The sequence below is a fragment of the Lingula anatina genome, chromosome 1 (assembly GCF_051362555.1).
Source record: "Lingula anatina isolate TDL-2025a chromosome 1, LinAna3.0, whole genome shotgun sequence".
Classification (NCBI taxonomy): domain Eukaryota; kingdom Metazoa; phylum Brachiopoda; class Lingulata; order Lingulida; family Lingulidae; genus Lingula; species Lingula anatina.
Window position 1 is genome coordinate 69250719 of NC_141767.1, and position 17992 is coordinate 69268710.

Consider the following 17992-nt stretch of genomic DNA (forward strand, 5'->3'; position numbering starts at 1 on the left):
GTATATAATAAAAAAAAGCCTTTCTGAATGACCTTTTGGTAAATACATGCATGGAATATAAATCTAAGGATCCAAAATTTCATGAGATAAAAGTTTCACTCTAAAAATTGAACTATGCAAATATTGTCCTTTTTCTACATGATCAGAAGACAAGGCACCATTTCTGAATTTTTGACTTGTGCTTATTTAAGATGTGCAATATATGCTGTGTTCTTAATAATTAAAAAGTTGATTTCAGTGTTTTATCCAACTGATACTGTTCAAGACTCTTAATTATTTTTTACACATGCTGTATCCGCCCCTCCCCCAACATACATAGAGTAAACCTACCTAACACTTTCTTCTTTGTCACTCCCTAGTCTCATTTCAAATAATTATATTTCTTTTTGCTTTATTTCATTTTAGGCATCCAACCCTTAATTTAATGGGGACAAATAATTTAAGTTTGCGCTTACAAGTTATAATATCTTTGCAAATTATTCTGGAAAGGATTATTGACAAGTTTACACAAGTCTATTAAATGTACCAATGTGGTACATGGAGCAGTTACTTGGATTTCTTTGCTCATTTGAAATTAAATAATGGGTCAGTAAGTCCAGACCAAGCAGCAAAATTTAAACATCAACTTAAAGCGAAATTTGAAAAAGTTAAGAAAATAGTGACAAACCAATAAAAACAGGGTCCAAATGCAATACCTCTTAGTTGATGCATGCAGAAGTGTATGCTGTGGTTAATTCCCAAAAATGTCAAAACCCTGTTGATAATGGAATAGAAGAAAAAAAAAAAGAAAGAACAAAAACCTATTGTAGAAAGTTTTTCAGTTCTCACAAGTAATTTTATTCATACACTTATACTCCACATGATTTATTACACAAAAATTTACTCAATGGCATATAATATACAATTGTTGCCAAAAAGCATGGATTTCCTATAGCACATGATCTGATTTTTTTAATTCTGGCACATATTTATATTTTTAAGCCATTAAAGTGACGAACTTTCCTGTGACATGTTGATTATGGTAATGACTTGATCTTTTCAATGGGCGAATACAAAAAATAATTTGGGAATCTTAACAAATAATATTACTTTATAGCATTCCTGGTATTCATAGTGTATAGAATTAGAAAGATAGGGTACGCCGCTTTTCAATTTTGTTGCTGCCACTCAATGGAAATGTTCTAATTTTAAGAATTTATTACTTTTAAAAAAATCAGTATCTGTAAAATTCACAATTTCCCATTGAAATGATTGAGCCACCACTGTAATTGTTATATCAATAATATTCTTAAGTAGCATATATTTTTATTTATTTGTTCTACAAATGTGGTAAAGCAAGACTTTCGATTCACTCAGAAGATTACTGTGGCACATGATCACATGATATTGAATACAAATGTTACATGTATTGGAGTGAAATGAGATTACTTGTCGATACGATTGTTTGTAATACACAACAATCTGCACAGGATTTTTGTTTTAATAAATATAACATTTTCATCCCATCTTCTAGCAAAATGTAAAACATTCTTTTTTAAAAAACCGTTCAAAGGGGGAAATGGTCAACCATCAAATAAAATGCCACAGATAAAGGAATAGGGCAACATAACTCCCTGATACACAATGTACATGTGAATACCACAATATATTCACACACAGTGCAACAATTGAGATTATCTTCAGACCATTGCTACAACATTTTTTTTTCATTTCTTATCATGTTTGATGAAGTACCTTGGACAAAACAGGGGCATACAATATGCAAACTATCAAATGCATTCACATCAACATGATCCAAGTAAAAACACATTGTTCTATTCATATTGTATGTGTTGATCATAAAAAGTCTGCCTATATCAGAACAGCTTTTAAATCAGTACAAACAGAAGCTGTTGCAACAAGATATTGACTACCAACTGAGATCATTTTACTTATAAAAATGACCTTTTTTGAAGGTTTGTCTGTAACACAATGAAAACCAAAGAGATTTTTGTCTCTCCTGCAGCACAATGGACCCATTTTTGAAGGCCATTCACTTTACAAAAATTAAAAAAATTAAAACATAACTACAAAAGGCATGGATACACCTTTATTAAAAAAAAAAAAATGTACAACAAAACAACTCTGTAAAAATCAATTAAATTAAGTAGTTTATATTACCCAGTTAGATTATAAGTCAAAGTTCAAATGAGTATTTTGCCCATAAGTATATATTAAGACCATAAATTAATGAAAATCTCTAACTACCACTATGTACCTAACTGCCATTGTAACACAGTATCTAAGCAAACTATAAGAAAAAATCTCTAAATACTTGATCATACTCGTATACCAGTATATCAAAATCAAAGACATCAGGGGGAATTTTGTATTAAAATAAAGACTTGAGTTTTATGACTTCAGTGTTTATGACAATTACATTAAATTACATGTACCAGTAGCTGATAAAATTACTAAAAATTTGAGATCATACACAGGGGCTAATACTGCACACACACACACACATAAACACACACACACACACACACACACACACACATAAACACACACACACACACACACATAAACACACACACACACACTTGGTACAGCATTACCCAAGTACATATATACATTGAGCAGAGAAAGAAAAGAATTTAAAGCATGATAGACTCCCATCATAAGCTAGAGTAATAGCCAATTTACTGATGGATGGTGAAACACAATATACCAGGAGTTTCTAAACAAAAATTCCACTTCGAGTTTTATAATCCAAATGTACCTCAGACAGTAAAATAATTTATTCAATTAAATGTTTATGCCCAACATTTTTGTTTTGTGATAAAAATTAATGGGAGCCACCCTACATAAGGATGCATTTTTGTGCGTCAGCTCATGCTTATGCCCACACACATGTACTGGTTAAATAGACAAAATCATTAAAGCTGGGTAGAAAATGAAGGCTTGGCTTAAAGGCAAACTTACAAAATAGGAAAAGCAGAAGTAGATACATATTGCAATGAAATGAACACTTGATTGCTTGTGATGAAAGATACCAGTAACTAATATACATTTCTATAAACACCTCAAGCCAGACAAATGAACCATTTTAATAGTTAAAATAAACTTTCACAAATACTATACATACCATGTATACAGACAGAGATCCATTTTCATTGAGTACCATATACAAGTATTTGTGGTACTGTCACTAATAACATCAACAGAAAACACTGAGCATAAAGCAGTCTATGAATGGCAGTTGTTCTAAAAACATACAAACATACATACAACACTCACACACTCAAATATGCACATACTCATACACACGAGCATATGCACACACTCACACACTCATATGCACTGGATGTCTGTGGACACATGTACTGTGGACAGAAGACTGACTCAAATCTTTTTCAATGTACAGAAATGCATTTACAATCAGAATTTCAGACCATTATAATTTACATTTGTCTTATCATATACAGCAGCACAATGCTACCAACACAAACATCTCTATTAACCAACACAGCAAGCTGAAATCACAGATATATGTGGACTGGCCCAGAACTAACACTCAAGTTTATGAAAGCCAATTATGATTTTAAACTTGTGTCTAAACTGTCAAAACATTAGGTCAAGAATTACAGTTTTTTCTACAACTTACATTTGTATCACTGTATATGTATACCCAAGTTTTCTTTAATATTTTCAGCAATCTATTTTTACATACAATATGTCAGCATACAGGCCTTTTTTGGAAGAGAACTTGAGATACATATAATGAATCTACATTTTTTTTTCTTTTTGACGCCAAACAAATTCTTTAAAACCAAACAGTAACTTAACATTCACACTTCATACGTTATCTTCCAAATAATTTCAAAGTTCCAAACTGCTACTCATAATCTTATAGTTCTATGATCGTTGTTTTATAGTTCTGGAACTTTCGATCAGATATGTTTCTTTTCCTTTCCGATTCTTTTGTCAGGAACTGTTTAGATTTGATTTTTGGAGAGGGCAGACCAGTCAGTTTCACATTTAACATTTTTGTTTTCAATCTAGAAAATGCTGAGGTGTTCCCCTCCTGTGGCTGGTTGCTAGGCAACACAGCATCAGAAGTCTTGTTTGTTAGAGCATTCAGGGCAAGATGGTTGCTTTCAACATCATAAACAATTGCTCCATCGCTAAAAGAGGTTTTCATGACTGGGTGATAAAGTCGATCTCTTTTTGCATTAAGTGCCCCATCCTGACTGTAGGAATCTGGGAGTTTAGCTGATGCAATTCCATTATCCTCCCTCTGGTCCTCATCAGAGCTTTCAAAACCATCCTCAAATGCTGGGTTTTCCAATTCTTTCCCACAGTTAGAAAATGTATGCCCAGTTCTTTGAGATGCACTGGGAAATCGTTTAATTTCAGACTTCTCAGACTCTGGTGAACCATAGTGATTCTCTACAAAGACAATGGCTTCTGCTGAACGAGATAGAACTTTAGAAAGACGATGTTCAGATTTTGAACTATCTGGTCTAATGATTGACCTTGATCGTGACATACGAGATATGACTTCTTTTGGATCTGGGTCGTCTGCCACTGAAAGTGTCCTTGATCTCATCATTGAGCTAACAGCTTGTCTTGGAGAGGCCACTATGATTCCACAGCTGGGCAGAACGGCACTGTCTGGCTCCACAGCTTCAAGTTCAAGGTCATCCTCTGGTGACGACACAACACTTGCTGACAGCTCCTCAGCGCTGCCTTCAGACTCTCCAGAAATTTCAAAATTTGGCCTCTCTTCATCCTGTTTGTTATCGTCTGCTCCTATCTTCTGTTCTTTGTCTATAGATTGTTCCCGAGATAAAATATGAGGCAGCTTCATCCCCTTCACGGGGATTTTGAGATTGTATGGTAATTTTGCAATGTGGTGGACAGGATTCAGCGTGCTAAAAGTCCTCCTAGCGCTGGACATCCTGTCTCCCAGACCTACCACGATGTTATCAAGGAGTTTGGCTGAGGCATCCCTGGGAAGAGAGAGTCTGGAAAAAGCAGTCGTCTGCACCCGAGATGAGATGTCAGTTACTCCAGGGTGGGGCTTATATTTCTTCCTGGTAGAGAGAAAATATGATATAATATTTATTCTACACAATGACTGTATACTAATATAATGGAAGAGTTGCATTGTTGTTAAATGTGTCACATTCTGGTTATAATTATAGCACATTAATTCAGAGATAAAACTTATTAAACAAGTTATTTTTTTTACTTGGAGGGCAATGTACGATTGGAGGGCAATGTACATAAATCATTGGGCTAAAACTAATTAGATGCAAACCATAAACATTTTAAGGCTGCTATAAAGGGTATTAAAGTCATCAAAATAAATAACCCAAAAAATAAATTAAAAAGAAATTGTAGTTGCTTTACTGTTGCTGAAAGGGTATTTTTCAGAGTCAAAAATGAAAATGTTTAATAAAATGAAATCAGTTACTGTGACCAAGACAGATTTTACCAATACTGGGTACATTTTAGAACAAAAATACTTCAAAACAAGGTCACCGACACCTGTCACTTGTGAGATGCTGATTCTGACGTTTTCATATATGATATATCCTTTTCTTTCATCTCTAAATTACTGAGCCCCAACTGTAAAGCTGACAAAATTTGAGCATAAAAAAAGTAGGCAAAAAGAATGGTTACCTCTCCAGTTTCTTATCCATTATTATCAACTGCCTGCCAGTAAGACCAATTGCAGCAGCAAATGTTTGAGCAATTGCTCGGAAAGATTCTGCAATTATAAAAAGAAATGTCACTGAAAATATCCAATACAAATATAAGTGAAAAAATATGCAACTTCCATAACTTTCAAGTTACATTAAGATGTTTGGATGACAGTCATGTAATATGGATGCAAGAGACCTCAAAAGAATGCTCGTGATTTTGATTACGATATATGTATCTTGGCAATTAAAATGTTTATATTATAAATACATGTAGCTTTGCAACAATATATGTATATTAATTAATCTAGATGAAAATAATGAATAATTTTGATTTAAATAATCATAGAAAATCACAGGCTCACCCACACGCACCCCTACCCTAAAACATACCCAATATTCCATGCTTACCTTTAGCCTCGTCTTGATTGGTCACTGCTATGACAATGTTGTTAAACAGCCTGCTATTGGTGGATCTAAAAGTGTAGCTATAATTCTGTTGTTGGTTTCGGTAGTTAAAGCGGATACACTGGAACTTAGACTTCAACACGGCTGGCTCAGGACCTGAAGGTTGTGACATGGAGCTATGTTTACATTGGGAAATATATACAAGGTGAACCAAAATCAGACGCTAGTGCCCCTTAAATAATCTTAAGCAACAATTTCAGATCACAAACTATCTAACATGGTCTTAATGAATAAGACTATTACTGGACTGACTTCTGATTAAGTTGTCTCATCCTGCCATTGGGATCAGAGGTGTCATCCATTGTGAGGGGAGGAAATTGCTTAAACACTCAACTAGATGGCAGATCATTTTTTATCTAAAAGAGCAGAGTCAGTACATTTTAAAATAATTTTTATAATATTCAAGACCGTGGAAGATAAACTGAATTTACTGTTTAAAACCATTTCAAATTCTGAAAAGTTATGAGTTTGGGGTTTCCTGGAGAAACCATCCATTATCTGCTTGATAGATCACCAGTGTACATAACATTATAATCATTGCAGGAGATTTTTTAGTAAGGACAGAAAAAAATTTGATCAGAAATGGTTTCAAAAATAGCAGCACTGCAGTAGAGTATGTCTTAAATCTGATACAAGTCATTTACCTTAAGGAAAGTATAGTAACTAGTTCAGCTGAACTTCAATGACTTGAAGTATAATGTACAGTGTAACTGCACTATATTTTCCTAGAAGATGAGATTCGAGCATGCTGACATTTGAACAAAATTTTTTTTCTATTCAATTAGTTCTGCCTGTGATGTGCAAGTGCTTGCAGACAGAATACTGTGACCTTCAAATAATGGAGATAGCATGCAACCACATCTTCTTAGATTACATGGAGTCTTAGATATGAAATTTGACTGCAATCAGTCAAATGTGATCGTTTAATCCTATGCTGTGGTCTAACATCTCCTTTGATGTATAAATGCGTGGGACTACATGACTCTGTGGCTGATGCACAGGACACAAACCAGTCCCTGAGAAAGTCTCTAAGAATTCTTAATTACCAATCTCAATGCTGAGCAGGCTATCCAGTGGAATCTTTTGAAACTGGGTCACTTTCTCCGCCTCATCATCATAACTGAAAGCAAGATATTGAGAAAATGAATGATGTATTTAATTGTTAAAACAGGAATAATATCAAATTGTATCAAATTTGATTTTTAATTTCTTTGAATAATGTCACTGGCAGAAAAATGAACTCTTGTTAGCTTACCTTGCAACATAGAAATGTGTCTGAGTCAACAACAATATGGTGTCCATATCAGTTTGCCCTGAGTCACTGAAAAGGAACCAACATGTCAAAACTTCGCAAAACGGCTTTTATAAACTGGTAACTAAAGTTTTATCACTTTTGGCCAACCAAATAGTAAATTATTAAATTATTAAATTCAATGAAAAGAGACAAAAAGTACAGATATAAACGAAATAAAGAGAACATTGCATAACCTGTTCTCCATATCAATAAGAGCCCAGCCGCCAAGACAGTCTTGATCATCAGACAACAGCAGCTTCTTGCTCTGGTCTATCATCACCTGGAAAACATGAAATAAATCATATTGAACTAGTCATTATCACTCATGAGCTGACCATGGTTTAGTTTTTGTTTCATTTTTTCATTTTTCTTCTTATTTTTGTCTTGAGAAATACACAATTTGTCACCTATAATGTTTGCACAGCTTGCTCCCCACTACAACTACAGTAAGCCTGATCTGGACATACATATTTTGACTGAAACAGGTTTTACAAATAGCGATTCTTTTGCTTCTAGAAATATCACTCCAAATTAGGCTAAAAATTCCTGGTATATGTGTCTGAAATGTTCTGGAAAATATGGAATATATTTTTCACCTTGACATACTCCTCCTTCTCCTGTAGGAAGCTGCTATCATCCTCGGGTCCTGCCTTGTTCAGCGCGCTCAGGTCCTCTGTCACCTTCAAACCCTGGAGGATGTCTATGGTGGCCTGGCGATAGGCATCCTTGAAACGATTCTGGAAATATCTGAAAGGCACAAAATTCCTCATAAAATGTATAAATTCATTCAAATGGGGTTAAAAATAAGATCTGAACCATCATATGATCTTAAATGGAGAAAAACTCAACTCTTCATAAAGCTAATGTCAAAATTGAAAGTTCAGAGCATATGATCAGGATGCCCAACTTGAACATTATATTCAATAAAATCCCACAAATATGGTGAAATATGTACTTGCCTGTTAGCTGAATGCATACCATCTTTCATAACCCCTGTAAACTTCCTCTCTCCAGTCCGAGTGTAATCACCCTGGAATACAGAAAAAAAATTACAATAATTTTAAAGGATATTTGTCACAATTTGAAGTTGCCTGTATCTCTGTCAAATATATTAAAAAAATGATACATGTATAACTAACAAACATGTGTAATAAGTACTGTAGTTGATTGACATATTCACACAGATCCATAGCATACACAGGTCTCTGGCATTCATATCACATAGTTATAAACCAGAGCATATCTCAGAGAGTACCTTGAGAGCCACAGTGCCAGCATACTGTCTGCTGATGGTGTCTCCATTGTTTGCCCACATCTGCTGAAATACCAGTCTACACTCTGTGGGCAGATCTTCCTCTGGCAGGAGGAGTCCAAGCTTACGACACTGGAACAACAGCACAGGTCAGAACAAGTCTCCAGGTAACAAACAAGTTGCACATATTTCAGTGTCAACATTGCACCAATGAAAATAGCTTTCTGGCAAACAGACAGCATATCTCAAGTATGGAATCTTCACTGAACTGCAAACTGACAATCACGCTATTGCCTAAAGAAATTTTTCAAATCTGTACATAAAAAAAATCCATACTCACAGGTCTTTCTCAGCTAAAATACCTATTTATAACAGAATATAAATATCTCACCTGCGTCTCTAACACAATCCGTGCAATGGCCGTCTGCACCACATTAGTCCTGTCCAGACAGTCTACACAGTTGACTCTGATCACCCCTCTCTGCTCACAGATCATACCATTAGGATCCACCCTGGAAGTAACACATACTGATCTATAAGGTGATGCTTCATTCAGAGGTGCCAAAATGGCAGTTATCAAAATGTGTAGATCTATTGTCTAATTAACAAACGAATAAAACCTGTTGACTGTGGGAGTCTGTCCTGAATAATGCATATGGAATTGGCAACTATGTTCAATTATACTTTCTGTGCTTGATTCTTTGTCAACTGATACCATCAATTCTGAGATGCCTGTGTCAGTGAGGGGAGTGTGCTCTCCCCTTTTTACGTTACATCTTGATGGCTTTTATCATATAACAGTGAAAAAAAGGCAGAAATTAGTTTAATTTTCAGACGCCTAAAAATCAATTTTGTTTTTTATTAGCTTACCAACAGTTAAATAACTGAAAAATCATAGAAACTAAAATTTTTAGGTGTTTGAAAATAACCTGCTGACTTACAGTATTAATTTATATTTATTGTTAGTGAACTTACCAGCAGTATCTTATGTCTTTGATAATGTCTTGGAGATTGTCTGTCAGGATAGATACATTCTCAAAACGCATACCTCGACTGTTATAATTGAAATTTAAAAAAAAAATCATTAAAATCACAAGTTTTCCCTTCATTCATAAGCAAATGTCATAAATCTTGTAGTTTTCACTTCTTACAAATTAAAAATCTACAAATATATTTAATTCTTTTTAATAATTCTAACCTTTCTATAAAGCAAGGAGTTGTGTTAAAACTCCTTGCATGAAGTGAGTATAAATATTTGAAAGATAAAAAAACTCACCAATAGTCATGAAAAGCATAGGAGACATAGGTCACATCTTTAGAATTGTACAACAAGACATGGCGGAGGAAAGCATCTGCCAGGACCTTCTCTCTGCCTCCTTGGTCCACCAAGTTGACTGCGCACACCTTCTGGTAAATGTCCAACTGCTCCTTCATGTGAGTGGCAAAGGCTTTCTGGCTTTCTGACTCATCTGAATTGAACAAAATGATAAAAATAACTTTGAGTATTATAAAAGATAAAAGCTCACATTTATATTTGCAATAAGTTGGCTTAATCTGCCCATATCTGCAACACTGAAAAAAAAGGCAAGGGCTTTTAAATAGGTAGCTAGATAATTTCTAAGAATGTGTTACAATTGTTCCCAACCATTCAAAGGAACTACCAACATTGCAGTACTGTTGCTAGTACCTAAATCTGTGTCACATCTAACACAACAGAGGATACCCACTAGACTTTTGCCGCACAACTCGACAGAGCCACACAAATTGAATAAAAAACAACAACCCCAATGAACACGGTGGTCATTTGTACAACAACATTCCAACCACCTTAATGGAGGTGACAGCACAAATATAATTAACACTCCCTTGGGATAGAGAAGAGTACAGATTCTTGAATTATCTGCACCTTTGATTGTTCAGAGTAAACATTGACCATGTTTGGGGCCCAGTCATTCCAACAGACAGCCAGGGACAGACAGTAGTTAATTCCTTCCATAATTGTATCAGTTTATTGATCTGCAATCCTCCTTTAGCATTTCCCACCGTGGGGGTGGTGGGAAACAAGATTGAAATGCAAATGTCTTGACCTCACTCAGGGCACCTCCAGGAAGAATATCAACCACACACGAGGTGATCTAGGGGCTTTTCCTTTAAAATATAATGTCAGGTTTGTAGTCAGAGTGTTTTGTTTTAATTTCAATACTGGACTATTGAGTAGACTATTGAGTAGATTGTCAGTGTACTATTGATAATTTTTGTCTGGACAGAAATTACATAATATGCCATTGGGCATAACATAAAGATGACTCAGGCCCCCTGCTCCCCTCCCCTCCCAGACAATATAACTGTTGAAATCAATAACATTAAAATCTTGGCAAATCATCCTGACAATAGCCATCAAATTTACGGGCTAGCAATTTAACCAGGGAGGAATTTTCATTGCACCAATTACACATCAAATTGTGTTGACCGGTGCAATTAAAGAATCAATTGTGAACTTGATTTTATTACAGGTGTCCAGCAGTTTCTGCTGAGGTCAGGGAGGTCAGACAGGCTGCCACAGATGTGGTCTTCAATGTTCTTTATGCAGGGTGATAAACCTTTTGAATGATGCAAGAAGGTGTGAGAATGTTTGCACTATAAGGTGATTGTTATCTTTTTTTTTTTTCAATATAAGGTGATTTTCCTTTTTTATCTTTTCATTTTTTCATCTATATCTTTATTTGTTTGTTTTTTTATTTGGAACACATACATATGTTAATGAATTGTAAGCAATTCTTTAATAAATGGTCAATATAATGAAGTCCATTTGAAAACTGCAAATGAATAAGATATCAAACATAGGATAATGGAGGATGGTAAGTGCATATACCTGAATACGCAAGATGGGGGTGAGGGTGGGGGTGGGGTGCAATACCACTTTAAAACCATGTGGGTAAAAAGTATCCTATAAAGACCACCAATATGGAAAAATAACTACAATTTCTATACCATTACATACAAATCCAGAGAAATGAAGATTGGTCTTAACACAGTATCCAATACAGAATGCCCAACATGGCAGTTCGTTAAAGCAAAATTGAGCAATTACTTGGACAGAAACCTCGCTGAAAATTTCATTGTCGCGTCTAATGAAATTGAAACAAGATATCCTCGGTACCCTATAATAAACTGAATCTCATCAATACCTCAGCTTGAGTAACATGGCGGCCTCAGAGGATTTTTCAGATTTTTTTTTATTCCCGATCATATTTTCTACTCTACTGCCCTTGACATCTCCATCAACCAATTCCCATCACGTCCCATTTCATCTGGCTTTAATTGTCCTTCTCTCTTTCAACAGCACTGGGCTGAGAGAGGTTGGGTTTGGAAAGAGAAACCTGTTGATAATACAAGGGGGGATTGCCCTCTGGTCTTGATATTTGACCAGGTAACCTTTAGACACCTCAATATACCCTGAGCACTGGAGTGTGGAAGATGGCTGCTCGCCTGTAAATATCATTTGTATCAGTTACAGGCTTTCTTAACAAACCAAGAAGTTGATTGAGAATTTTTTTTTCACATTTTCATGGATGCTAGTTTTTTATTTGATTTTGAATTCAATTTCTGCATGTGTTGTATCCAATATTGTACCAAGTTGACATGTTTTACATGAAGCTGATCACTTGTTTAAATTACACAATCTTATATACCAGATAAATACTTGATTCTTATAACATAACATGACATTATGTTGATAAACCATAAAAGGTGGAAAGCCAGTTCCCTTTATGTACTGGTAAAAATGTAACACATATATGAAAAAATGTATATTCCTGGGCATTTAACTTATCTGAGGAAATTACCATCTATTTACAGGGTCAAAGAGATAATAAATAGGATTAATAAGCAGGGCAACAATTAATTGTATATATAGCTGACCCAGGAATGTTTCAATACTGTACATCATACTATTTATAAAGAGAAACAGATCATTAAAACTTAAAATCAAAGAAAAAAATGCAGTACAACCAAACTGCAAACATAAGAAGCCAGACCTCAAGGCTTTTCTTTTAAAAGTAATCATCCTGCACAGTGTATTATTGCAAAAAAAGTTACACAAATGAAACAAAAACTGAGGGCGTATGATACACTTGGGTTTCTTGCATTTGTTACTCAAAAGATAAGTTCTATAAATCAGTCTTGACATCAAACAGTATTGGAAATTGGAAAATTCTGTAGGAAATGAAGTGAGATCATACATAGCAATGGTCCAATTGTGGGACTCCCATATCATGTACATGTACACAGTTTTCATGATCCGTGGCAGTCCCAGTTCTACACAGGGTGGAGCTCTGGATCCAAATGGTCACTTAATGCCTATATGTAGGCCTGGGTAAAGACTGAGACTGAGGCAGCGTGTTACGTTAGGTCTCTGCCAATACAAAACTTTCTCCATATTATTTCTGAAGGGAGGAGCTGAAGTCCAAGAAATCATAAATCACTTCAACCCTTGCTTTCCAATTTGGAGAAAAGCTTAGAACTTGCCAAACAACTAACTATCAGTATTACAACATTAATGGCATCAGACAAACTTTGCTACAGAAACTTGTAGAGCACGTTTTTCATCAAAGTACATGGAAATCTGCAATAAAAAACAACAATCATCAATTAATTCAGCATGAAGTATACAAGAACTCTCCCCAGGGTTTAGGGGAAGGCGTAATTTTTCATGGAAAATTGCAGAAAAACGCATGCAGAAACCTAAGCAAAGATATTCTTAACTCGACTTGATAGACTTAAATGCAGCAAGGAAATCTTCCCCAGCTGTGTGCATTGTGACTGAATAATTCAGCCTGCAGTAGCTGATGGGTTTCTCTCCTGGGCACTCACTGCCACTTGGCAGGAACACTTTCAAGAAAGCAGGATTTACAGAGTATACATGCAGAGATGAACAATTTACCATGATTTGAAAGTGACTTAGATTCATATAATCAATATGATACACTCTTGCTATCTTTAATTAGACAGAAACTATGAAAATATGAATGAGTTTGTCTTGGTGGATGACCCAGCAACCTAGTACCCCTATCACAAAATTGACACTTCCCTTCTCTTGACATATATATAGATATAAATACTAGCAAATTCATCAACGCACGGTCATCATTTTATCCCTCTTCAATCAAGCAGACACTTCTTTTCATACGTTCAGCCGCACGTCTTTAAGCCACCAGTGAGAAGCTGCTGCAGACAGAACTGAAACCATCTTTAATTTAACAGATGACAACAAAACTGGTTCAGCTGGCAGAATTGAAAACGGCCTGTTTCCCGTCCAGGCAGCATCACCTGTACCACGCCAGCTAGGGTAGGTTGACACTACTCATGTACTATGTGGTTAACACATTAATACTCTAATAACCACCTTGACAATCTTGATAATCTTTGTATATAGTGATTATATCTATTTTTTTATGTACATTTATGTATTTATTTGAAGAAATTGTATAATACACATCAAATGTGGGTAGGGCTTACTGAAGTATCATTGGCACATTCTTGAAGACTGAACTTCATGTTCACCACAAATAATCATAAACAGTCCATTTAAAGGCAAATCAATAAATGTTAGTGTAAAATTGTGATTTAACACCCCGTTATGCTTTTGTTATATGCTCTTCATATGAGAGCATCAAGGATAGAGGCTTGTTCTACTGCCAAAGATACCAGCAACAGTTTTTATATCTGGATTATTGGATGGGGCTTAATCACCATAAAAAAGAATTATAAAAAAACAGGGTATACTTTTGCTGCAAACAAACATTTCATACTTTTTTTAAAAGTGATGATATTTGCACTTCTGCTAAAACATCACATTTTTACTTTTAATGAAAATACAAGAAACACATGTTTGTATTTATTTGGCTGAAAATAAAGAAAAAAGTCAGAGAATAGAGGCATATTATAGTTTAAATATGACCCATTGCCTGGAATAAATCTCCCCTAAACAGAAAAAGCAAAGGAAATATAATACCCTTTCCTTTTTACATTTTTCTTCTTTAAAGCATACCTTAGGATTAATAAAGAGTGTCTTTCTAGGAAATTTTTTGCTGCCATCAACATAACCTTCACAGCAGGTGTGGCTTCAGTTTTCTCATCCATACAGCCGTGGCATTATTAGACTTCCAAGTAATTTCTTTTCCCATCAGAGAAGACTGATGAAGTTTCTTAATTAATAAACATCAGGAGCGGTAGTAGTACACTGCCATGGTTGTGACATAGGCGTGCCCGTAAAATAAACAAATGTCAGCTTCCCACGCCATCTTTCACAGATATACAGGGCACCCTTATTTTTTATCACCCTTACTCAGAATTTATTATAAACAGAAACTAGCTATAGGGAAGTTAAGCAAATTTTCTTTTTAATATTTTGGCTCATCTCTCATTTTTGAGATTAACTTTTGGCACTGGCACCCAAAGGCTATTCATGCTGCAATAAGCTATATTAACTCATATGAGCCTTCTGCTATTCTGCTGAAATGAAGTATTTTTTATCCTCAGTTATGATAAAAAGTCTAGAAATTCAATGCTGCATCAACAAAATTTATGAAAGTTAGGTTTTAAGTAAGTACTAAATTCATGAAAGAAGTTAAATTTCTGGTAAAAGCTAAATGCTTGAAAGAAAGTTAAGTTTCTAGTACACGTTAATGCTTAATTCATGAAAGAAGTACTTTCTAGTAATTACTAAATTAATATGACAGGAATCCATAATCATTGTTTTTCTAAGCAATTTGTAAATGTTCATGTAAATCAATATAAGAATCTAATAATTTTGAACGAAGAGAAAACACATGAAAAATCTCTAATTCTGCTCTCTGTGTGTGCCAGTTGGCCTGATTTCCCCTCTAGGTAGGCCCCAGCACACCAAGACCTCACATTTTGATTTAATTCACCTTCATTAACCCCGTGTCTGTCTTAATCAGGCAACAACAGCAGGAAAATAGATGTGAATCAAGCGCTTATATGTCAGCAGGCGCTGGCCACACAGACACCGGTTCCCCTGGTTCACTAAAATGGTGTAAAGCAATTGATCCATGCCAGTCTCAATTCTTCACCAAGTCAGACCACAGAAAGGTTAAAGTTTTCTTATTATTTTCATTCTGCAGTAACTGTAATTTGAGATTGACTGTATTATTATGATTTGAAATGAAAGTTTTGTGATAGGTCATAGTTCTTTAAGATCCTTCCATTTACTATGAATTACTATGCATAATTTTTCATTTTATTTGCTTCTTTTTTCAATGAGGGCTAAATTTCAATCTCAATACTGTGTATTAAAATGAATATAGTATATGTATATGAATCTTTTTATGGGACAATCTGTTCTAAATAAGTTTGTCATTTCTTGCCATTTTTTCTTTGAGATAGCAATAATGAAGTGAATTGATCGAAATAGTGTATTGTCAATCTTCTTGAGTGTAACTTTCATCGTCATCATCATCATCTGTCGCAGAGGCTCCCCTGACACCAAGATCAGACATCTGTCCTCAGGTCGTTGTCTCTGAGAGCACTCCCAATCAATGGCCAAGATACGTAGGCAGGCACTAATTCTACACTCATTCTAAAATATCTTCCCATGACAGCCCCGAACTGCCATATGATAATTGCTCACACCTAAAGCTAGCCAAAACTGTAGTTTTTGTGGTCAATTTCAGTTGTTGTCCAATAATTCTGACTTCGTCTTTTCTCAATAGTGCCCTGTGTAGTCCCCCTAGCGACATTTTGAAACGATTCCTGCAGTCCCCTCAGCGACACTCCAAAATGATTCCTAGGCCTCTCAATACAGAGCAACTGCTGACAAATTATAGGCAAATTACATCAGAGCATTCAATACATATTTTGACAGAGATATCAAATTCAATTGAAAAACCCTGAAATCGCATGCAGATGCCTTTGACATTTGAAAACACAGCTGAAATTTCATAGTCAGTATCAGAGGAATCAGAAGATTACATTATGGTAATGTTAGACGATAATGAAAAGAAGGTACTATGGGGAAATCACTGATCTTTCTTCCATCAGAGTTCATATAGAGTTTGAAGAGAGAGACAGAAACTAAAATTTAAAATGGAGATTCCTTTAGATGCTGATAAATATCTACAATTTCCTTTTTCTAATTATCACTACAGATGTGCTGCCTTCTCTATGCAGTTATCATACCAGGACATGTCAGTACACAACATTATCTTATAAACTTGCCTGTCAAGATATCACCTGCTCATAAAAAACTCATTCTTCTATAATGTCTTGAATATTAAATTGGAATGACTCTTTCTGTAACATTAAACCAATGTCTTTGGTTTTATCAGTTTAATTATGAGAACTTTCTGAGTTTATCTATTCAATGCACATGTGAACCTGAGTTAACTACAACATAGCAAAATACACCTGGTGATAGCAATCTTATAAAGAATCAGCTTTCTGAAAAATTAATAAATATCTTTACAAGAAATATGTAAACTTTGAGCACTTTCTATTTATAGTGTATTTAATTGCATTATTTGAGTTTCAAAATAAAAAAAAATGTTAGACACACAAAAAATGGTCAAATTTCCAAGAAATAAAGCAGCCCAGTTTTTAGTTAGTTTATCATCCATATGGTCATTCTCATCTTTATTATCTGCCCAACTTCTTCAACTGGAATAAAGTCCACTTAAAGTTGCAAAAATGGTAATCAAGAACAATTATCTAGCACTTTATTAAAATAGAATAATATCAAATCCTACCATACCCTGCTCTTTATTCCAGCTGATCCTACCATACCCTGCTCTTTATGCCAGCTAATCCTACTGTACCTTGCGTTTTATGCCATCTAATTCTACTGTACGTTGTTTTTTATGCCATCTAATTCTACTGTACCATGCTCTTTATGCCATCTAATCCTACCATTCCCTGTTTTTTGTCATCTAATCTTATTGTATTCTGCTATTATGCCATCTAATCCTACTGTACCCTGCTCTTTATGCGATCTAATCCTACTGTACCTTGCTTTTTATGCCATCTAATCCTACTGTACCTTGCTTTTTATGCCATCTAATCCTACCATTCCCTGTTTTTTTTGTCATCTAATCCTACCATATTCTGCTTTTAGGACATTTAATCCTACTGTATCTTGCTTTTTATGCCATCTTATCCTACTGTACCCTGCTCTTTATGTCATCTAATCCTGCTAATTGAATAAAGGCATCTATTATTGGATATCCTAGGGCAGCACCTTTCTATAAGACTGACCCACATTTTGGCTGCTAC

At 35.0% G+C, this 17992-nt stretch overlaps 1 protein-coding gene across 1 annotated transcript in view; it reads right to left on the minus strand.

Moving 5' to 3' along the window:
- Positions 1 to 2075: 2075 nt before the first annotated feature.
- The window catches only part of LOC106166443 (phosphatidylinositide 4-phosphatase SAC2), a 79306-nt gene continuing 63389 nt past the window's right edge, over positions 2076 to 17992 (minus strand). Inside the window, exons 10-21 of the mRNA XM_013545003.2 lie at positions 9981 to 10173; positions 9680 to 9757; positions 9096 to 9216; positions 8708 to 8836; positions 8412 to 8482; positions 8049 to 8199; positions 7647 to 7732; positions 7414 to 7479; positions 7205 to 7278; positions 6102 to 6254; positions 5671 to 5758; positions 2076 to 5078 (exon numbers count right to left, since the gene is read on the minus strand). Of these exons, the coding sequence (XP_013400457.2) occupies positions 3890 to 5078; positions 5671 to 5758; positions 6102 to 6254; positions 7205 to 7278; positions 7414 to 7479; positions 7647 to 7732; positions 8049 to 8199; positions 8412 to 8482; positions 8708 to 8836; positions 9096 to 9216; positions 9680 to 9757; positions 9981 to 10173 (2399 nt within the window). The 3' untranslated portion in view covers positions 2076 to 3889. The remainder of the gene's footprint in view (positions 5079 to 5670; positions 5759 to 6101; positions 6255 to 7204; positions 7279 to 7413; positions 7480 to 7646; positions 7733 to 8048; positions 8200 to 8411; positions 8483 to 8707; positions 8837 to 9095; positions 9217 to 9679; positions 9758 to 9980; positions 10174 to 17992) is intronic.